The sequence below is a fragment of the Oratosquilla oratoria genome, chromosome 4 (assembly GCF_046742065.1).
Source record: "Oratosquilla oratoria isolate Oo_2021 chromosome 4, ASM4674206v1, whole genome shotgun sequence".
In the NCBI taxonomy this organism is placed as follows: domain Eukaryota; kingdom Metazoa; phylum Arthropoda; class Malacostraca; order Stomatopoda; family Squillidae; genus Oratosquilla; species Oratosquilla oratoria.
Genome location: NC_134780.1, coordinates 39,808,662 through 39,831,287, shown reverse-complemented (window position 1 = coordinate 39,831,287; position 22,626 = coordinate 39,808,662). Strand labels below are relative to the sequence as shown.

At 40.9% G+C, this 22,626-nt stretch overlaps 1 protein-coding gene across 5 annotated transcripts in view; it reads left to right on the top strand.

Annotated features, from left to right (window-relative positions):
• flr (actin-interacting protein 1 flr) overlaps positions 1-20,300 on the top strand; it is a 38,200-nt gene extending 17,900 nt beyond the window's left edge. Inside the window, exons 9-15 of one of the 5 annotated variants that reach the window (XR_012966303.1) lie at positions 1,092-1,202; positions 5,218-5,324; positions 9,148-9,303; positions 10,456-10,545; positions 12,089-12,269; positions 13,761-13,922; positions 17,203-20,300. Coding sequence is in view for 4 of the 5 variants with exons in the window: in XM_076184002.1 (XP_076040117.1) it covers positions 1,092-1,202; positions 5,218-5,324; positions 9,148-9,303; positions 10,456-10,545; positions 12,089-12,269; positions 17,203-17,321 (764 nt within the window). In the remaining variant the exon portion in view is untranslated. The remainder of the gene's footprint in view (positions 1-1,091; positions 1,203-5,217; positions 5,325-9,147; positions 9,304-10,455; positions 10,546-12,088; positions 12,270-13,760; positions 13,923-17,202) is intronic. The other 4 variants (XM_076184003.1, XM_076184005.1, XM_076184004.1 and 1 more) reach the window with 4 other exon arrangements.
• Positions 20,301-22,626: the final 2,326 nt, after the last annotated feature.

Here is a 22,626-nt window from a genome sequence, read left to right as displayed (position 1 = left end):
GGGCAGAGTATTATAGGGAGTTGTGAAATGTGAAGGAGGAAAGGGAGAGGTAATTGCAGTAGGGAGGACTAAGAAAATAACATTGATGGATGAGGTAAATGGAGGAGAAATAAGAAAAGATGAAGTGAAAGCAGTTATTAAAATGAGAACAGGTAGGGTACCTAGGTTGGGTGGGTGTCTTGCAGAGTATCTAGAAAAAAGGGGGACTACTGTGATGGTGGACTGGCTGGTGAAGTTTAATGTGTGTCTAAAAGAGGATAGAGTGCTGGAGGACTGGAGGGGTGTATGTATAGTTCCACCTTACAAAGGAAAAGGAGACAAGTGTGAGTGTAGTAGTTTCATAGGGAACAGTTTGAGTAGTTGGGAAGGGTTTTTATTGAGAGGATTAGGAGAGGAACAGAGGGAGTACTTTGTGAGGAAAATTGTGTGATGAAGAAAAGTTTGGCTAATGGTAAACAAGTTTTGAGAAAACGTTCTATCTTTGCATATCAAAGGCTTCTTCCCCCTTATAAGGGAGGTTGTCAGCAAAGGCTTGCATCCAGTCTCACCCATCCCACTCCCCTCTGTCATCCATTTGTTTCCCTTTCATCTTTGTGCTTGTGGATTAAGGGTCATCCCAGTCTCATGACCACTGCCTAAGCCATAAGCAATGCAGTAAGATGCACCACATCTACAGCAGGGTCAGCCACTTCAATTACATGGCAACCACTTATGCTCCTCATCCCCTTTTACAGAAATAGAGAAGACAAAGAGAAACCCCTTTGGGATGTATAAATTTATAGTCCATGCACAGCCATTCTCCACTCACACCTATTCTTTGCCTCCTCCCTCCCTTATTCAACAGGCATTCCCCTTTTGCTGAAGGCTCCCTTCACCCCATCCATCAATCTCCTTCTCAGTACACCTGTGTACCTTTTACTTGCTTCCTTTTTGGCTAGAAAAAAGAGTGAGGAATTTTTATATGTATTTTATTGGTGTGTATGTGTAAAGGTCATTGGGCCAAGCAGGTTTTAATTTTTATTTTATTTATTTTTTTCTTTTTATTTTTTATTTATTTATTTTTTTTCTTTCTTTCTTGCTTTCTTTCCCAGGAGAGAACAATCGGATAGAAGGCAAGGGCCATGGCAACCAAGTGACAGGCATTGTGGTACATTCAGAGAAAGTATATACGACGGGTATAGATGATACACTGCGAGTTACAGGTAGGTTACCCATTGTGTATTAACCACATTTTGTGTGTGTGCATGTATGTATTTACCTACCTAGTTGTATTTTACGAGACGAGAGCTATGCTCGTAGTGATCCATTTTCGTATCTCTCCACATCCAGTTTATTCTTAAAATCGTGTATAGTTTTGGCACTCACTGTTTCTCCGTTTAGTTTATTCCAGACATCAATCACTCTATGTGGGAAGCTATTCTTTTTCAGGTCTCTTCTGCAACTGTCCTTCTTGAGCTTCTTTTCATGTCCTCTTGTTTCTCTTCTGTCCCACTTTGATAAGTCATCTCTATTGAGAATTTCCATCCCTTTCATAATTCTGTAAATGGTCAACAAATGACCTCTTTCTCTTCTTTGTTCTAGTGTATATAAATGTAATTTCTCCAATCTTTGTATGTCAGATTTGACAGTGTAGGTGCCATTTTTGTCACTGCTCTTTGGATTCTTTCTAATTTTCTTTTGTTCTTTGTGCTAGGTGCCCATAGTTTTGCAGCATATTCTAGTTTAAGGTCTTATCAGTGTAACCACTTTTTTTTTTTTTTTTTTTTTTACTATTTCCCCATCCATGTAGTCGAAGGCCACTTTCATTCCAACAAGTTAAGTCTCTCCAAATAATTTGACATGTTTATCAGGTGTCAAGTCACTTGAGATGATTACTCCCAGGTCCCTTTCTGAATCAACTTTGACTTCCTTGTTTCCAATTTCATATTGACCTGATACTCTGTTTTTGGGTTTTTCCAAATTCCATTATGCTACATTTCTCAATGTTGAAGTTCATCTCACATCTCTGACTCCTTTCCCATATTTTGTCTAGGTCTTCTTGTAGCAATCTGCAATCTTCTTCTGTTCTTACTACATACATATACCAAGGCTTTTTCCCCCCTTACAAGGGAGGTAGCCAAAAAGGAAAAGGCATAAAATCATTCCCACCTATCGTTAGCAAAGAAGTTCATGTAACAATTTACTCCCTTGTCCATATCATTTATATATATATGGCAAACATTAAAGGAGCCAATACAGAGCCTTGCAGGACGCCACTCTTCACATCTTCCTAGTACAAATTTTTGTCTTTAAAGTACCACTCTCATTTTTCTCCCAATTAAGGAATCCTTCATCTATTCCAGCAGCTTACCTTGTATTCCTCCTATTATTTCAATTTTTCTTATTAATTTTTTTATGTGGTACTTTGTCAAATGCCTTCTGCAAGTCCAAGAAGGCGCAATCTGCCTAGCCATCTCTTCCTTGTATTATCTCAATTAATCTCGAGTTAAAGCAAATTAGGTTTGTGGTACATGATCTTCCACTTCTAAAGCCAAATTGTTTAGGGTTTACTATTGTATTTTCTTCCAAGTGTTTGGTCCATTTGTTTCTGATGACTTTTTCGCATATTTTTCCTATTCTGCTTGAAGAAAATGAGAGTGATGAGTGAGGAGAATGGAGGAGAAATAAGGAAGGATGAGGTGAAGGCAGTTGTAAAGATGATGAAAGCAGGTAAGGCACCTGGTCTGGATGGATGCCATGCAGAATGTCTGAAAAAGGGAGGTTCAGTGATGGTGGACTGGTTGGTGAGGTTATTTAATGTTTGCTGGAGAGAGGGTAGAGTACCGGAGGACTGGAGAAGTACCTGTATAGTTCCTCTTTACAAGGGAAAAGGGGACAAGTGTGAATGTAGTAGTTTCAGAAGGATTAGCCTGTTAAGTGTAGTAGGGAAGGCTTATGGGAGGATCTTAATTGAGAGGATTAGGAGAGGAACAGAAGGAGTAATTGGTGAGGAACAGTGTGGATTTAGGACAGGTAGAGGTTGTGTAGGTCAGATCTTTGTGGTAAGACAGATATGTGAGAAAGCTATAGGAAAGGGGAAGGATGTTTTTTGGGCTTTTATGGATCTGGAAAAGGCTTATGATAGGGTAGACAGAAAGGCACTGTGGGAGGTTATGCAGATTTATGGGATAGGAGGAAAGCTTTTGGGAGCTGTCAAGAGTTTTTATGAGAGTAATAGAGTGGTTTGAAGTAAAGGTGGGACTTCGTCAAGGATGCGTTATGTCACCCTGGCTGTTCAACTTATACATGGATGGGGTGGTGCGAGAGGTGAATGCTAGGGTAGTGGGTCAGGGATTGGAGATGGTTAAAGAAAATGGAGAAAAGTGGGAGGTGAGCCAGCTGTTGTTTGCGGACGACACTGTGCTTGTGGCAGGGTCAGAGGAGGGATTGAGGAAGCTGGTGGCAGAGTTTGGGAGAGTATGTGATAGAAGAAAGCTAAAGATATATGTGGGTAAAAGTAAGGTGTTGAGATGTACAAGGGGTGAAAGTGGTAGTAGACTGGAAGTGAACATTAAGGGAGAGCAACTGGAGGAAGTGGATAGTTTTAGATACTTGGGTGCAAGTGTAGCAGGAAAAGGTGGAGTGAAGGTGGAGGTAGAATGTAGATTGAGAGAAGCGAGTAAATGCCTTGGTGGATTAAAGAGTGTAATGAGGAATAGACATTTGGGAATGGATGCAAAGAGAAGACTGTATGAAGGAGTGATTGTGCCAACAGCACTGTATGGGGCAGAAACGTGGAACATAAGAGAAGAAGAGAGAAGGAGTTTGAATGTATTTACCTATTTACCTAGTTGTATTTACCTAGTTGTATTTTGCGGGAAGGGGAGCTATGCTCGTGTTGTCCCGCCTTTGTATCTTGCAGTGTCTAGTTTGTTTTTAAACTCATGAATGGTTTTTGCGCATACTATTCCATTGTCCAGTTTGTTCCAAGTGTCCAAAACTCTATGAGGAAAACTGTTTTTCTTCAGTTCTCTTCTATAGCTATGTTTTTTTATTTTCTTTCCATGTCCTCTTGTGTTTCTTTTGTCCCAGTTAAGTAAGTTCTCACTATCGAGTACCTCTGTGCCTTTCATGATTCTGTAGATGGTCAATAGGTCACCTCTCTCTCTTCTTTGCTCCAGTGTCGGTAACTCCAGTTTAGCCAATCTCTCTTCGTATGATAGGTTTGCAAGTGCAGGTGCCATTTTTGTAGCTGCTCTTTGGATTCTTTCTATTTTCTTTATATTCTTTTTGGTACTGGGGGACCACAATGTCGCTGCATACTCTAATCTAGGCCTTAGAAGGAGTCTGAGAAGTATGGTGGGGGTTACTAGGCTGGATAGAGTGAGAAATGAGGAGGTGAGGAGGAGAACAGGGGTGAAAAAGGATTTGGGAGATAGGGTTGATGAAAGAATATTAGGATGGTTTGGACACATGGAAAGAATGAGTGAAGAAAGACTAGTAAAAGAGGTATGGAAGGCAGATGTGGAGGGAGTGAACATGAGGGGACGTCCTAGGATGAGGTGGATGGATGGGGTGAAGGGGGCTTTGGGGAAGAGGGGAATGTCTGTTGAGGAAGGAAGGGAGAGGACGGAAGATAGAGGTGAGTGGAGAATGGTTGTATATGGATGATGTTGTGATTGCATGAGGAGGAATGGGCGGGGGTGGGGGTGGGGTTGTATGTGTGAATAAATTTTGACGCAGCCCGAAGGGATTTCTCCCCGTCCTCTCCTTATATGCAAGGGGGGTCGCCGATTAAATGAAGCGGCCTTGCTGTGGATGTGCTGTGTCTTGCGACACTGCTTCTGACCCAGGGCGGTGGGCATGGTGTAGGGATGACCCGTCATCCAGGAGGTGCTCAGATGAGAGGGAGGGTGGGAGGGGTGTGGAGTGTATTTAGGGATGAAATGGGTGGGAGTGTTTTTATGCCTTTCCCTTTTTGGCTACCTCCCTTGGAAGGGGGAAAAAGCCTTGGTATATGTATGTATGTATGTATGTATATTTGCACTTTGATTCATACTGCCCCAACTGTAACCAGCAAGCTTTTTTTTGTGTGTGTGCATGTGCTAATTTTTTCACTTTTTCCATATACCCAAACCATAAATGTATTTAAGAAAGCAAGTTAATTTTACTCTTATTCATTGAATGATAATCACTATATCTACCTGATAGTTGATTTTTGTTTTTCATCTCCACCAGATCATGTTCAACATAGTTTTACTGGCCAGTCCGTCTCTCTTAGCTCGCAGCCCAAACACATGGCAGCCCTTGATGATGAAGGTTTGATTGTGGTGACCATGAAGGATGTAAGTGTTATGTAAAGGAAGGGATTGATGTGTCTTGAGTTGGTGCAATTGCATGGTGTGACAAGAAAAGAATAGGCTAGTATGAAGCCCTTTATTTATCTATTTAACCCTTGTCAATTAGTGGGAAACCAATGATAGGTACTAGCATAAGGTGGTCTGATAAGTTGAATATCTGAGAGAATCTTGTCCCTGTTACTTGTCTTCAAGATCTTTTAATTTTCCCTTCCACACATTCATTCACCTCCCCAGTCTCTTCCTCTTCCTCTCCCCCTCCCTCCCTCTTCCTCTCCCCCTCCCTCCCTCTTCCTCTCCCCCTCCCTCCCTCTTCCTCTCCCCCTCCCTCCCTCTTCCTCTCCCCCTCCCTCCCTCTTCCTCTCCCCCTCCCTCCCTCTTCCTCTCCCCCTCCCTCCCTCTTCCTCTCCCCCCTCCCTCCCTCCCTCTTCCTCTCCCCCCTCCCTCTTCCTCTCCCCCCTCCCTCTTCCTCTCCCCCTCCCTCCCTCTTCCTCTCCCCCTCCCTCCCTCTTCCTCTCCCCCTCCCTTCCTCTTCCTCTCCCCCTCCCTTCCCCTTCCTCTCCCCCGCCCCCTCCCCCTCCCCCTCTCCCCCTCCCTCCCTCGCCCTCTCCCCCTCCCTCCCTCCTCCTCTCCCCCTCCCTCCCCCTCTCCCCCTTCCTCTCCCCCTCCCTCCCCTTCCCTCCCTCCCTCTTCCTCTCCCTCTCCCTCTCTCTTCCTTCTCTCCCTCTCTTCCCCTTCTCTCCTTTTTATCTTCTCTTCCCCTTACCTCCCTTCCCTCTTCCTTTCCCTTTGTACCATTTCCCTATTTCCTCTCTTCTTCCCTTTCCCCTCATTATTCCCTCTTTCCAATTCCCTATCCTCTTCTTCTCTCCCTCTCCCTTTTGGAGCTGCCCCTACCATAACATACATATTAGCTGGTAAAAATATTATTGCATAGAGAATGGTAAGGATGGGAACTGCCTACAGAAACAGATGTTAGGGAACGGGTGTTTCATAAATCCAATGATTGATTAATTTTAGTTAGAAGAGTTAAGGATGTACATGTTCTAAAGGGAGAGAGTGGGGGGATGTCAGATAATTTTTTGGTGGAAGGTAAGTTGAGAGTGGAGGATAGATGAAGAGGAAAAGGATAAAAGGTAGGGAGGTGCTTAGAGTGAACTCTTTAAAGGAAAAGGAGGAATACAAAAAGCTGAGAGAGGAGTGGGAGGGAGTGAAGGATAGAGTAGAACTAGGAGTGGAGGAGGAATGGGGATGGTTCAAGGAGGGAGTCACAAAGTGTGCAAAGATGGTGTGTGGAACAAGAAGGACAGGAGGAAATAGAAGGAAGGGTAGTGAGTGGTGGGATGAGGAACCAAGGTTGTAGAAGACAAGAAGCGAGCTTTGACAGATTGGTTACAAAATAGGACGAGGGAGTCATAGGAGAGGTACAAAGGAAAGAGAAGAGAAGTAAAGCATAAGGTAAAGGAAGCAAAGAGGAGAACAGATGTGAAATGGGGTAAAAATATGACAATTTTGAAAGTAATAAAAAGATGTTTTGGAAAGAAATTAAGAGAGGAAGAGGAGGTGAATCAAATAGAGACAAAAAGGTAAACAGTGCAGATGGAGAGATGATAATGGAAGAGAAGGCAGTAAGAGGAAGATGGGCAGAGTATTTTAGGGAGTTGCTAAATGTGAAGGAGCATAGGGAGGGAAGGATAGTTGCAGTGGGAAGTGCTAAGAAAATGAGTGATGAGTGAGGAAAATGGAGGAGAAATAAGGAAGGATGAAGTGAAGGCTGTTGTTAAGATGATGAAAGCAGGTAAGGCACCTGGTCTGGATGGATGCCATGCAGAATGTCTAAAAAAGGAGGTACAGTGATGGTGTACTGGCTGGTGAGGTTATTTTATGTTTGTTTAAGAGAGGGTAGAGTGCCAGAGGACTGGAGGAGTGCCTATATAGTTCCAATCTACAAGGGAAAAGGGGACAAGTGTGAGTGTAGTAGTTTCAGAAGGATTAGCTTGTTAAATGTAGTTGGGAAGGCTTATGGGAGGATCTTGATTGAGAGGATTAGGAGAGGAACAGGGTGTAATTGGTGAGGAACAGTGTGGATTTAGGACAGGTAGAGGTTGCGTAGATCAGATTTTTGTGGTAAGACAGATATGAGAAGGCAATAGGAAAAGGTAAGGATGTTTTTTGGGCTTTTATGGATCTGGAAAAGGCTTATGACAGGGTAGACAGGAAGGCACTGTGGGAGGTTTTGCAGATATACAGGATAGGAGGAAAGCTTCTAGGAGCTGTCAGTTTTTACGAGAGTAGTAGCGCTTGTGTCAGGATTAGAAATGGAGAGAGTGAGTGGTTCGAGGTAAAGGTGGGACTTCGTTAGGGATGTGTTATGTTGCCCTTGCTGTTCAACTTATATATGGATGGGGTGGTGCGAGAGGTAAACGCAAAGATGGTGGGTCAGGGATTGGAGATGATTAAAGAAAATGGAGAAAAGTGGGAGGTGAGCCAGTTGTTTGTGGACAACACTGCACTTGTAGCAGGATTAGAGGAGGGATTGAGGAAGTAGGGGACAGTTTGGGAGAGTGTGTGAAAGAAGAAAGTTTAAGATAAATGTGGGTAAAAGTAAGGTGATGAGATGTACAAGGGGTGAAAGTGGCAGCAGACTGGAAGTGAGCATTAAGGGAGAGCAATTGGAGGAAGTGGATAGTTTTAGATAATTGGGTGCAAATGTGGCAGGAAAGGGAGGAGGTGGAGGTAGAATGTAGATTGAGAGAAGCGAGTAAATGCCTTGGGGGATTAAAAAGTATAATGAGAAATAGGCATTTGGGAATGGATGCTAAGAGGAGATTGTATGAGGGAGTGATTGTGCCAAGAGCACTGTATGGGGCAGAAACATGGAACATGAGAGGAAGAGAGGAGTTTGAATGTGTTTGAGATAAGGTGTCTGAGAAGTATGATGGGGGTTACTAAGTTAGATAGTGAAAAATGAGGAGGTGAGGAGGAGAACAGGGGTGGTAAGGGAGTTGGGAGATAGGGTGGATGAAAGAATATTGGGATGGTTTGGACACATGGAAAGAATGAGTGAAGAAAGACTAGTAAAAGAGGTTTGGAAGGCAGAGGTGGAAGGAGTGAAAAGGAGGGGGTGACCTAGGATGAGATAGATGGATGGGGTGAAAGGGGCTTTGGGGAAGAGGGGAATGTCTGTTGAGGAAGGACGGGAGAGGACAGAAGACGGGTGAATGGAGAATGGTTGTATAAGGATGATGTGATGCATGAGGTGGAATGGGTGGGGGGGATGGGGGTGAGGTAGTATGTATGAGAAAAGTTTGACGCAGCCCGAAGGGATTTCTCCCCATCATCTCCTTTTTCTACATGAGGGGACCGAGAGTGGGGGTCACCGATTTAATGAAGTGGCCTTGGTGTGGATGTGCTGAGTCTTGCGACACTGCTTCTGACCCAAGGCAGTAGACAAGATACAGGGATGACCCGTCATCCAGGAGGTGCTAAGATAAGAGGGAGGGTTGAGGGTGGAGGGGAGTGGAGTGTATTGGGAATGGAATGGGTGGGAATGGATTTTATGACTTTGTTTTTTGGCTACTTCCCTTGTAAGGGGGAAAGAGCCTTTGGTATGTATGTACAATTAATTTTTTTTTTTTTTATATACAAAGCAAGACTTGGTGTAATTGTGGAATTTAGAAAGTGTTAGAAATCTAGGCAGTAGTATGTGAATTGTTGATTCAGTGGTGTAACATATTGAAGTTTAATCGATGTTAATAATGGGATTGTTACTGAACTTTTGTCCATTTCAGTCTTTGTATTTTGTCACCAGATATCTATTGTACGAGATGGGAAGATTGTTGGTAAATTGCCCATAGAATACGAAGGCCTCAGCATTGCTGCTAATGTTGGCCATAGCGAGGTAGCAGTTGGAGGTGCTGACAACTTGGTTCACATATACGATCTCACTGGAACTACGCTAAAGGAGGTGAGACTTAGAAAATATCATATGATTTGTAAAACCATTTTTCTTGGATTCTCTAACTTGGGTGTAACATTTTCCCATTATAGTTTAGATGAGGAAATTGGTGATAGTGAATGCACATTCAGGATTACATGTATCTCGTGTGTTAAAATAAATAAAATTACCATTATTAGAATTAATGATTATTATTTGATGTATGAAATTGTTCAATTAGTGGAAACTGTTTATATGTGTATATATGTATTTAACTAAAAGAACACAAGCTTGTTTTTTCCACAAAGGAACATATGAGAATAAGAATGATAGGCACACAGTTCTACATAAGAGCATTGGAGCTTTCTTACCCCACCAAATGATGTGACAAAAACATAGCCCACCAAGTGAAATATGAGAACTACTCTTGCAGTATTCTTTTGAAACTCCTACAATAACCTAGTACTCCACAGTACTTTCATACAAAAAAAAAGCAAATCAGATTACAAAATACATGTTGATAAATTACTACATACCAAGATTTTTCTCTCTCTCTCTTCCCATCCACCACACTTTCCTCCCTCTCATCTCAGCTCCTCATGGATGATGGGTCATTCCTGTATCCTGCCCACTGCCCTGGGTCAGAAGCAATGCAGCAAGACGCAGCACATCTACAACAAGACTGCTTCACTTGATCAACTCCCCTCTCCATCCCCTAATGCAGAAAAGTAGAAGATGGAGAGATCCTTTCGGGCTGCATCAAAATATTCACACATGGCCACTCCCTAACAAACCCCTCCCCCCTAATTGCTAAATTATGAATATCACCAAAATTGCCCAGAAATCGACCCCAGCAAAGAAGTCCCTCCCAAAGTGAACAAGAACTGAAGTGGCATGTTTACGTTCAGGTCATGTCTGCATTATAACAAAACAGAATCAGCTTAGCAACAAATATAGATGCCTGAGATACAACAAAAGCACAGGGCACCTTAAACACTGTCCTACAGTATTTCCAGACAACAGCAAATAATATTTGAGTAACTTTAGAGGTGAACGAGTAGGCATCACTGGTTTTCTTGAGTTACGAACTCTTCCAAGCAAGAACCAAGGGCAACAAATTGATTTGGTAATAATTTTGGTGTGAGTGCAATGCTGGTCATGATTTGAATTTTCCCTTCACAGGTAACAACATTGGAGCACTTGGGTCCTGTCAATGATGTGGCCTTCTCTCCTGATGGCCAGTTCTTGGGAGCCTGTGATGGCAATCGTAAGGTAGGTTCACCTTCACTGTAGCGATTCCTCCATAAAGTGTACCCAGTCTTCCTCCACACCAGTTTCTCTTTTATCACTCACTACCTTCCATACTTCTCTCAGCTTCTGGTGCTTTTTCTCTTTCCCTTTTTGCTTAGTTTTGTCACTTTTTAGTACGTCTGTCATCCTCCTTAGAACCTCCACTCTGTTTCCCTTCTACCAGATAGTTATGACAACCGTGTGCCCTAGTCTTTGAATACATTTACACCCAAAAATCTTGTAATCCACTGCGTTGTCCATTAACACCTTTGAAGTACCATCCTACCCACCAACTTTCTCTATGAATACTTGTACTTGTTTCTCTTCTTAAACAGTGTTTAATGTAATCTGTTCATTTGCATTTCTTTATTGATCTTGCCATCCCATGCCTCCCAACTACAGTTATTGGCTCATCTCATACTCTAGCACCAAGATCCCCTACCACTACGACATTTACATTCCTCTCAAAACTCTACATACATTTACCAAGGTCTTTTTTTCCCTTTCAAGGGAGGTAGCCAAAGTCAAAGGCATAAATCCACTCCCACCCTTTTCATCCTCACATAATCCACTCCCATTCACCACCCCTTCCTCCCTCCCTCTTTTCTTGGCTCCTGGATGACTGGGTATCCCTGCATCTCGCCCACTGCCCTGGGTCAGAGGCAATGCAGCAAGACACAGCACAACACAGCACATCCACAGCAAGGCCACTTCATTTAATCGGTGACCCCCCTCTACATCCCCTCATGCAGAGAAAGAGAAGACAGTAAGAAATCCCTGTGGGCTGCATCAAAATATCATTCACACATACTCCTTCACCACCACCCCCATCCCTCACCCACTCCCTTCCATGCATTACAGCATCATCCATACACTACCATTCTCCACTTACCCCTATCATTTGTCTTCTCTCTTTCATCAACAGACATTCTCCTCTTTCCCAATGCCCCTTTTACTCCAACCATCCATTTCATCCTTGGTTGCCCCTTCATGTTCACTATCTCCACCTCTGCCTTCCACACCTCTTTTACTAATCTTCACTTGTTCTTTCCATGTGTCCAAACTATCCCAATACTCGTTTATTAACCTCATCTCCCAACTCCCTTTCCACCCCTGCTCTTCTCCTCACCTTGTTTTTTGTTCTATCCAGCCTAGTAACCCCTACCATACTTCTCGGGCATTTCATCACAACACATTTAAATTCTTCCGCTCTTATGTTCCATGTTTCTGCCCCATTTTTGTTGCCTTTTATGACTGAAATGGGAACACTGAGTGGCAGTATTCTTTTTCCCCTTACTACTCTACATATTTTGTTTAAATATATTCAAAACATGCCCCCCCCCCAAAAAAAAAAAAAAAAAAAAAGACCATGTACACTCATGAAAACCCATATCCCCCATTCCAGTTTCGCCCATGGCCATATCATCCTTTACAGCACTATTCTCCACTCCATCACAGTTATGAGCAGTGGTGCTCTATAATTGTAGTTTAATTTAATTCTTTCTTCGTTTTCTCTTTTGCAAAGGTTATGGTGTACACTGTGCCAGGCTGGGAACGATACAACAAGATAGAGTGGGGCTTCCATAATGCCCGTATCAATTGTCTTGCATGGAGTCCCAATTCGCGGCTTGTGGCAACAGGGTCCCTGGACACCATGATTATCGTCTGGAGTTTGGATCAGCTGAACAAACATATCATTATTAAAAGTAAGTTGGCTCTCTTCCTGTATTTTGTTTTATTTATTAAAAGGGAAGAGATATGCAGTATGTTTGCAAGAGGAAAGATGGATGTGTTGGCGTTGAGTGAGATTAATTTGAAAGGGAGGGGCAAGTTTGGGTTTGGGAGTGTAGTTTGAGGGTGTCAGGAGTGAAGAGAGGATGAGGGAGAGAAAAGGTGGCTGTACTATTAAGTGAAGAGATGGTTAAGCATGTGGTGGAATGGAAGGAAGTTTCTTCAAGGTTGATATGGATGAAGGTGACACTGGGAAGGGCGATATGGGTCTGTAAGTGCATATGGACCTGGTAGTGAAAAGAGTGTAGAGGAAAGGGAGGCTTTTTGGATATATTTTAATGAGTACATAGAGGGTTTAGGGAGATGTCAATGTAGTAGTATTGGGAAATCTCAATGCTAGGATAGATGAACCAATAGATGGATTGTTTGGGAAGTGTGGCGTTCCAGGAAAAAATTGTAGTGGAGGGATGGAGATGTCTAGACTGAGAGTTGCCAATTACATGAAGCAGCCTTGCTCTGGATGTGCTGTGTCTTGCTATGTTGCTTCTGACCCAGGGCAGTGGGCAAGATGCAGGGATGACCCATCATCCAGGAAAAGCCAAGAAAAGAGGGAGGGAGAGGTGGGGAATGGGAGTGGAGTATGTGGGGATAAAGTGGATATATACAGACTTTGGCTACCTCCCTTGTAAGGGAAAAAAAGCCTTGGGTATACATGTGTGTGTGTGCACACGAGTGTGTATGTAAATGTATGTGCGTGTTCATATATACTTCAAAAGATGTTTTCACCCAAATAAGGGAGTTGGCTTATATGTGGGTTATTATATTTGCAATACAAAACAACTTTATTTTTAATGCCTCATTAATATTTCAGGAAATGTAAATATCTCTTCTAAATACATTTGATTGTTTCTCAATGCCCTTCCACATGGAGCAAGCCAGATATTTTGTTGGCAGAATACCCCCATTTATTAGACTGACTGGTCTAAACACCTACACATTGTTATAACAAGATTGTTGTTCGATGATGCTGCCATAACACATGGCTAAAAGCCTTGGTTTGGTGAAAAGGTGGTCTGATAATGAATTATAGCATTATAGATGCTGTAGATCACTGTTGATGACTATCTAGTGGACACAATCAAAATGCCTTTATATTTTGTCACAAGATACTGTTACCATAACTGTAAGCTTTGAAAAGCTCAGTCTTCAGTGCCCCTCTCATAATGTGCCATCACTTGTAATCCCCTGCACCATTCATGAAACTGCCATGAAGTACCTTGCATTTGGCCACCAAAAGCAGTAGTAGTAGTAGTTTTTATATATAACCTCATGAGAGAAAGGACAAAGACGGCATAAGAGTCGCATGTGGAAGGGAACTAAATAAGAAAACTCCTAAATATAGCACCATGTGCTAGTGCCTGCTGACATAGAGGCCAATCCTCTGATACTTCCGTGCCTTTTCCCAGATGCCCATGCCCAAGCACAGATCACAGGGGTCCTTTGGCTCGCAAATGATCGTGTTGTCTCATCAGGGCACGATGGAATAGTCAAGTTCTGGGCTGTTGATATCTGAAGAAAGGGTAGATTTGCTTGAACAACGGTGTGGTTAGATCTAGTCTAATTTTCTTGTAATTGAAGCATTCATGATTTTTGTTTATTATTGTATTTGATATTGTCGTCTGGAGTGCCATTAATGATGACATAAAGAATAGAAATTAATAACATCTGTGAATGATTGTCTTCAGGTATTGTCTATTGTATCTATGTTCAAAAATGTATTCGTGTTTTGTGGTTGGTTTTCATCTTTATTTAATTGCATCAACATGAGGGAGGTGCTGAAACAAAACCTCAGTTTTGTCCTTTAAAAGGGACAAGCAATTTGCTCTCCCAATATCCCATTCTGCTGCATGCAATTGAAGTGTAGAATTTTTTTTTTTTTTTTCTTCTTCTTTTCTTGTTTTTAACACGGCATTTTTCCTGAAATTTTGATGAACTTGAAATGTAGTCTTGAACATTCCCAGCACATTTTCCCATCGTATTTGACACCTTTAGTGAAAACATTCATAGTCAGGGTGTCAGCTTCCTTTATGTAGGTCTTAACATTTATCAGTCCAGTGTGAACTAACATAATAGTTTGGAGTGGGTTGCTAATTGTTGGTGTTGAACTAAGTTTAAGTTTACTGTATGATGGTGCGACCTTATGATTAATGTACAAATACAGCCATTTCAGCTGCAAAAAGTAATTGTGGTATGTTTGCTGGTACCTCTGATTATTCATGACTAAAACTGACAGCCCCATAGAAGGTGACAAACTGTCAAGCACAAATGAAATGCATATGTCAGTCCAGTGTTTCTTCCTGGAGAGATCTATGGGAGCACCCAAAGACCATGGGCAACTGTTGTAGAGCTGTGGGCTTCCAGTTAGTTGAACTTGGGCAACAATTATCTTCCATCCTCATCTTTTCCCTCTATCCCTCCATCCATCCATCCCTTCCTCCCTCCCTCTCTCTCTCCCTCTCTTCCTTCCTTTTTCTCTCCCTCCCCTTCCCTCCCCTTCCCTCCCCTTCCCTCCCCTTCTTTCTTCTGCCCTCCCACTTTCCCTCCCTTAAGGAATCTATTTGTGGTGGGTTTATGTATGTGGCATACTACACCACAATGTAGAGGTGGGGAAAGTAGTACCAGTACTGTATGAGTAGAGCATTTATCTTCATGGTATGGGGAAGATTTAAACTTTTGCAGTGTTTGATATTCATTAATTTTGACTTTAAGGCCAGATATTTTTTATTCATTGGATTATGGAAACCATGAATCCTTCCTCTTTGGTCAGAGGGCAAATAAATAAATAAATAAATAAAAATGAATAATATTTGCCCCCAGCATATTTATTTATATAACCGTTTTAGGAGTCCATGTTGTCAGGTCCAAGTAAGATAAAAATCTCTCTCTCTCTCTCTCTCTCTCTCTCTCTCTCTCTCTCTCTCTCTCTCTCTCTCTCTCTCTCTCTCTCTCTCTCTCTCTCTCTCTATCTATCTCCTCTCTCTCTCTCTCTCTCTCTCTCTCTCTCTCTCTCTCTCTCTCTCTCTCTCTCTCTCTCTCTCTCTCTCTCTCTCTCTCTCTCTCTCTCTCTCTCTCTCTCTCTCTCTCTCTTTTCTCTCTCTCTCTCTCTCTCTCTCTCTCTCTCTCTCCTCTCTCTCTCTCTCTCTCTCTCTCTCTCTCTCTCTCTCTCTCTCTCTCTCTCTCTCCTCTCTCTCTCCTCTCTCTCTCCTCTCTCCCTCCCTCCCTCCCTCCCTCCACTCAAATTCATGTACAGTTACAACTTAATCTATATCTTTGATTTCCAAATCATATTTAGATTTGAACTTGTGTATTGTTTAAGCTAGGGCTATATCACCTAAGCTATTCCACATATTTATACATCTATATGGAAAACTGTATTTCTTCAGATCCTTTTGAGATAGGGCTATATCACGTAAGCTATTCTGCATATTTATACATCTATATGGAAAACTGTATTTCTTCAGATCCTTTTGAGATAGGGCTATATCACGTAAGCTATTCCGCATATTTATACATCTATATGGAAAACTATTTCTTCAGATCGTTTTGACATGTGGTCCTTAATTTATTTCCATGACCTCTTAAAGCACTCCCATCTTTAATCAGGAGACCTATTCTAACAATGCAATCTATCCCCTTTAGTGACCTGTACCAACTTTTGCATGTTTTGTACAAACAGTAGGTCCACTTTTTTTTTTTTTTTACTTTGTTGGCAATTTGGTGTAAATATAAAAACAGTAGGTCCACTTTTTTTTTCCTTCTTTCTTTGCTAGATGGCAGTTTGGTGTAAAAAAAAAAAAATTGCCTTTTTTTTTTTTTTTTTCCAACATTGACAGGCTCTTAACCCAATGAATAAAAAAAAAAGTTTGGCCCATGGGTTAATATGGATTGTTTTTAGGGCTGATACAACATTATAGGAATTCTTGGCCATGATAAAAAGAAAAGAAGAAATATAATTAGTTTACCAGTGGGAAAAAAAATTGAATTATAATGGAAGATGAGAGGGAGGGAGGAGGGTGGAGGGGAGTGGAATATGTAGGGAATGGAATGGGTGGGAGTGGTTTCTATGCCTTTTTCTTTTTGGCTACCCCCCCATGTAAGGGGAAAAAGCCTTTGGTGTATGTATGTATAATGGTATTAGTTGCAAGAAGCTCACTGGTTGTGCGGGTTAGGGCGTCGTTACTTGCAGCGAAGGTTGAGGGGATGGCAGTTTGAACCCTGCCACTGGCAAAGTTGACCTAAGGGCATGGCTCGTTCAATTCCATGCTACAAAGTCCTCTATGAGGGACACCGTCCTAGCCTTCTGATAAGGGGAATTTTGTGACATTAACCATATCATCATCATCATCATCAGTTGTAGGTTAACATGTCTGAGTGGTAGAAACAAGTTTGTGGCTTAGGAAAATATATCTGAAATTTCATGAGGTAGTTTTAATCTACCAAATAGTTACTAATATACTAATTTCCTTCACAAGTGTTAGATTTATAGTAGTGTGTCATGGCTAAGCTTTTGCCTACCCCCCTCTTCTCCCACAAAAAAAAAGTATGTACTTGTATATACACATACTTATGCAAATATATATATATAATGCTTTGGACTTGTACAGCTGTTAGCTTAATTTCAGCTTCAGTACTGCTCTCATAACAAGGATTTATTATTTAGTTGCATATTTAGTGCCTCCCCTCCCTTCATGCTTTTTTTTTTTTATGGTTTTTAAGGTTTTATGTGCATTTCCCCTCATTACTAAGTGAAAATGATTTTTGGATACTACAGCACAGGTCTTGAATTTTTTGTTTTTGTTTTCATGGTTGGTGAGGAAAAAAATACTTACCAAATGTTGGTCTTTTCAGATTCACACCCACAGTCTCAAGTGACAGGTTTGGTTTGGCAAGATGATGAACGGCTCTTCTCAGCTGGGCACGATGGTTTGGTCAAGGGATGGACTGTCAAGTTTCCAGCAAGCAAGTGAAGAAGTGAATGTAAACTAAAGTAATAAAAGAAATTTGTTTGAAATCTAGATGTCATTCATGAAGAATTAAAATTAAAAATAAAAAAAGCATCAGGACAACATTTTAGGACTCAGATTCTAATATAATCTAGTTTGGTTAATTACAGGGTGTGTTTTGTAAGTGTGTGTACGTGCATTTACATATCTGTAGGTGAAGTGAAGCTAGTCTTACCGTTTCATTGTATTTTGGGTTTAGGGGTTGGGTCAACTCCAGTGATGGTTGGGTTGACAACCTCTTCGCTGAAGAGGTGCTGTAGATAGAAAAGAAAAAAAAAATAATAATAATAATAATGGAGGCCACCGACCCACTTTGTCTGGTGCCCCTAAATACAAAATTTGGATGAGGGCTAAGCATGGCTCTTCTTTACTATATACATACATGTGTGTGTGTGTGCATATATATATATATATATATATGTGTGTGTGTGTGTGTATGTATATATATATGTGTGTGTGCATACATATGTACAAGAGTGAGTGATGAGAGCCAGAGAGTGAGAAAATGAGTGTTTGTCAAGGGGTGTTTGTTTGTGTGCCTGCACTCGCTAGTATTGTGTGGATTTGCATGGTACATTTTTTAATTTTTTAGAAGGAGCCATTTACACCAGTTGCCATCTCAGCCAGTCAAGAAAACCAAAACATTGTAATTGAGAAGGTTGAAGAATGAAATGGCACCAGTCATGTACATGTTTGATATTACACGAGACAGTTACTCGTCTGATTTTGTATTCTAATGAAAATGTCCACATTATTAACAAAAATATAAATAGATTTTAAAAGTTGATTTTTTTATACTTCATGATGTTTAGAATTAATGCATCATTGGTGGTTTTGAATATCATTATTTATATTTCTTTTCAATACACAAGATTTCTCCTAAATTTTATACTTTGATATTCCATTATGCCTTCTATTTCCCAAAAGTAATGTGTATATATATGTATACATCTGCAAAGGCAAGGGATGGATTTTGTCCCAAGCAAAGTTTAGCAGCCTTAAACATACTCGAACTAAGTGTTGCTTCTTTCATGCTAGTTCCTTTTCTGAGAGGGAGCTTGAATATACGAGTTCTGTTACATGACAAGGAGTTACCTCATCTTCCTGTTTTCCAAGAGAGGGAGAGGTTCAGAGGCCTGTCTTCTCATAAAGGGTCAGAAACCATCACCTTTTTGATAGATTTACTGGTACAGAGGATGAAGGGTTGGATATCTTGAAGAGGATGTCCAAGTTTCCTGCTGCTACTACCATGGTGACTTACACCATGTCCTGAAGTAGCTGAACATTTTACAAGTGGGATCCGCTTAATTAAAAAAATATACTATTTAACTCTTCTCCTCCATGTTCCTCTCCAAATTGACTTTACCATCTCTCCCTCAGACTTGTATCCTTATAAACAGGTGTTGGGGAAACCCGTCCCACTGTTAACTTGCATTATAATTTTAGGGGTTTTGGTTGAGGAACCAGGGGTGGCAGAGTGGCCAACCCCTATCATTGAAAACTTGTTGGTGAGGGTGGACACCAACCCAGCAGCCACTGTGAAGTCTGTCAAGTGTCAAAATTAAAAGGAACTAGGCAAGATTAATTTCCCTGCACCGGATGCACACCAAGATGGAAATGTGAATCATTATAGTACAGAAGAAGAAAGCAGAACAGAAGAGCTGATGTTAAAAGTGATTCATTTTACATATTGAGTTCCTAAGATGGGATGGGTGGACTTTTTTAATGTAGTTGACTCTGTGGGAGACAGAAAAAGGGATCCCAGTTCCTGCACTCTATTCCATTATTGCCTGTGGTTGCATTTGGGGTATGAGAAAGAAAATGTGTAGACATGTACCAAAAAGACTAACCATTTATGATTGTGTTAGCCACATGTATATAATGCCTCTGGCTTCCCACAGTCCTGAGGCCTTCCCATAGATATCTATGGGGAGAAGCAAGGGAATGTTTTCTGTATTGTATTGGAATACACTGGGTATTGGCTCAGCAAATCAATAGACCATCTTTGGAGATCCACGAGAAGCTGAGAGGGAAACAAATGGGAGTGGAATGGGTGGGGTAGGTACATGCCTTGACTGGCTACTTCCCTTATAAGTGGGGAAAGGTCCTTGGGGGAAATGTGTGTGTGTGTGTATATATATATATATATATATATATATATATATACACACACATACATGAAAAACTCAAAAAGGATAGTTATAGAAAAGATCTGAAAAAGAATAGTTTCCCACACACAGTGGTAGATGTCTGGAACAAATTGGAGGAAACAACAGTGTGCAGAAACTATACAAGAATTTAAGAACAAACTAGATGCTCAAAGATACAGAGACGGGTCACTACGAGCATAGCTCCCTTCCCATACAATACAACTAGGTAAATGCAAACATACAGGTCAATACTCGTTGATCTGGAAAATTTGATGTAAATGGTGGGTATATGGTCAATGTGATTCATAATTTTATATATGATTATTCAGTTGCCAATAACCAGAGGCTCTACCCAAGGGGAACTGTATTGTTTAAAGAGGTGGAGTTGTAAGGGAGAGCTGGAGGGTAGTGTATGAGAGAACCATGACCCATATAATTGATAAGATCATGAAACCTCTTGGGGTTGAAGACGGGCATTTCATAAACCAGTTAATATTTAGACATGTTGAATACTTTGCTGGAAGGAGTGTGTGTGTCTGGTCTTTAATAAAGTCTTTCAGTGTTTACCACAATAAAGTCTATGCAGTACACTACAGTACTGAAAGTGATGAACCTACTACTTTGGACTCGCAACTCAAAATAGTATAAGCAGACATGCATAGATATGCATTCACTGCCTGCACAAACATGTATACATAGGCAATGCGTTTGTGAATGATATTAAGAAATATTTTATCTCTACAGATGCATTGATTTCTGGAGTATCCTGGATAAAGTACAATAAAAAATAAAGTGGAGACGGATAAGACCCCCCTCTTGCTCTCTTTCTTGTTCTCTCCTCTCTTTCCTCTCTCCTCTCCTCTCTTCTCTCTCTCTTTTCTCTCTTCTTTCGCTCTCTATATATATACATGTATAGAATTACCTACTTAAAAAGTGAGAGATGTCAGTGAAGATAAAATATGGGCTGAAATAAAACATATCCAATCAATATTAACAAAGGAAAGTTTCTGGGAAGAAGGGAGACTTGAGAGTAGTGGTAAAAGATGTTAAAGTGCAAGTGAAGTACATAAACTACCAAACATGCTAGACAGGAAAGCCTCGAGGCCTGTTGGGATCTTTAACTGAATACCTCGGAAGAGCAAAGAATAACTAGCAACCAATATTCACATCCTAATTGTTGATTCATTAGAAGAAGAGTGTTTCAGGATTGGAAGAGGACCAATATACCACCACCTTATAGAGGGAATTAAGGAGGACCCCAGAATTATAGACCTGTATAACTGCACCTTCCTTTAGAGGAAATAACAGGGTGGGTTGAAATGATTTTTGTTTGCAGATCTATGAAAGGAGGGGTCAAGATTAATAAAGACCTCATGCAGTACTTTGGGATGGGGGAGCAGCAGGCAATTGTGGAAATTTAAAGATAAAATTCCTGATATTAAGGGACAGGTTTTTCATACAAATGCAGCAGTTTGTGCAGTAACCTTGATAAGGAAATGGTTCAAATTAAAAAAATAAAATAAAGGCCAATTTTGACTTGTAGGGATGTAGAGGTGTCTCCTATGAACATAGCCTTTCCCATTAATAAATACACACACATGCACACACTTCCCATAACAAAGGAGCTCTCTCCCTTTCACTTTTTGTCATGTCTGCCCCAGATTGCAATAGTGTTAAGGTCTCTGCACAAAATAAGGAAACAAAGTAATTGAAAGAATACCAAGAACAGCAACCAAACTGTCCACCAGCCTAGCATACAAACCACAAGAAAAGATTAGAAATATGAGTAGTTCTTTCTTAATGTGGTTTCTAGTTGACCACAGCACATTAGATGTAAAATCATCAATGAGCTACTACTGAAATGGTAGGGAAGTGGTAATATAAATATTATTTCATGTATAATTCAGTGTGATTAGTTCAAAACAGCTACATTCAAGAAGAACTATACAGGAATTGCAACCATTAAAAGAAAAAAGGTGACTTGATAGTGGTATGCAGATGTGAGATAGGTGTGGAATTGGAGAGTTGCAAGGTCATGGGGAAAAATTTGAAAAAGGCTACATCCCAGAAGGATCTCGGTGAACACAGTTGTCCCTGTATATGCATCAACTTTATGAACACTGTCAAAGAGGAAATAGTACAGTCAAGAACCTGGAATGAATGTAGGGATGTAGATAAATTAGGTAAATATCTACCATGGTAGGTATCTGCTCTGATACCTGTGTAATGATGTATTTCCCAGGTCATTTTTGTCAGCATAATTAGTTCAATTGTACTAATTGTGCAGATTTTTTTTTCACTTGGAGCCAAATCTGACACAGAGCTGATATGCAAATATCAAGACCTCATTTTCATACTGCAAAAAACCTGCAAGTAATTGTTACCCCAATTTTTATTGACTGGAAACTCAGCCCCAAAGTAGTTGGCAATAATACTTAAGACCCCTCGTTAGATCTCTCCAGGAAGAGATGCTACACTGAGGTCTTGTTTCTGTCACCAGCTTGTAGTAGGAGAAAAGAGGAGCAGTCACCAGATATCAGTCTACCTAGGTGAACAAGTGCCAACTTCCATGGATGCACCTCCATAAATAGGTGAAAGTTTCAATTGGATCTGATGATGAGTAGCAGGAAGAAGACTTTGACATCCCTCTTACAGAACTCGTCTACAGGCCTCCATTATTGAAAGGCTTTGTTGAACTGTACAAAGGAGAATAATAACTTAATAACAAATATTACCAACAGTCTTTCTCCCTCTCTCCGTCCCTTACCGTCTTTTTCTTTTTTTCTTTTCTTTTCTTTTCTTTTCTTTTTCTTTTCTAGACCTCTCAGCTCAGGCATCTGGCAGTATGGCTGGCAACTTGTCCAACCATGATAGCTCTCTTCTGTAACAATAATATCAACTGAATGTACTCATGTATGTACATGTGCATTGTGTGTGTTTGTATATGTGTGCATGCATGTGTGATTGGGTGTATCAACATTTTTTTATCGTGTAAATGATTTAGTTTTTAACATTGTTGGTCATCTTCAGTTAACTGAATTACATTTTTCTTTGTAATATATACATTAATTACTGATAGGATTCACAGTGCTCCTTAAATTTAGAGAGTAGAGCATCAC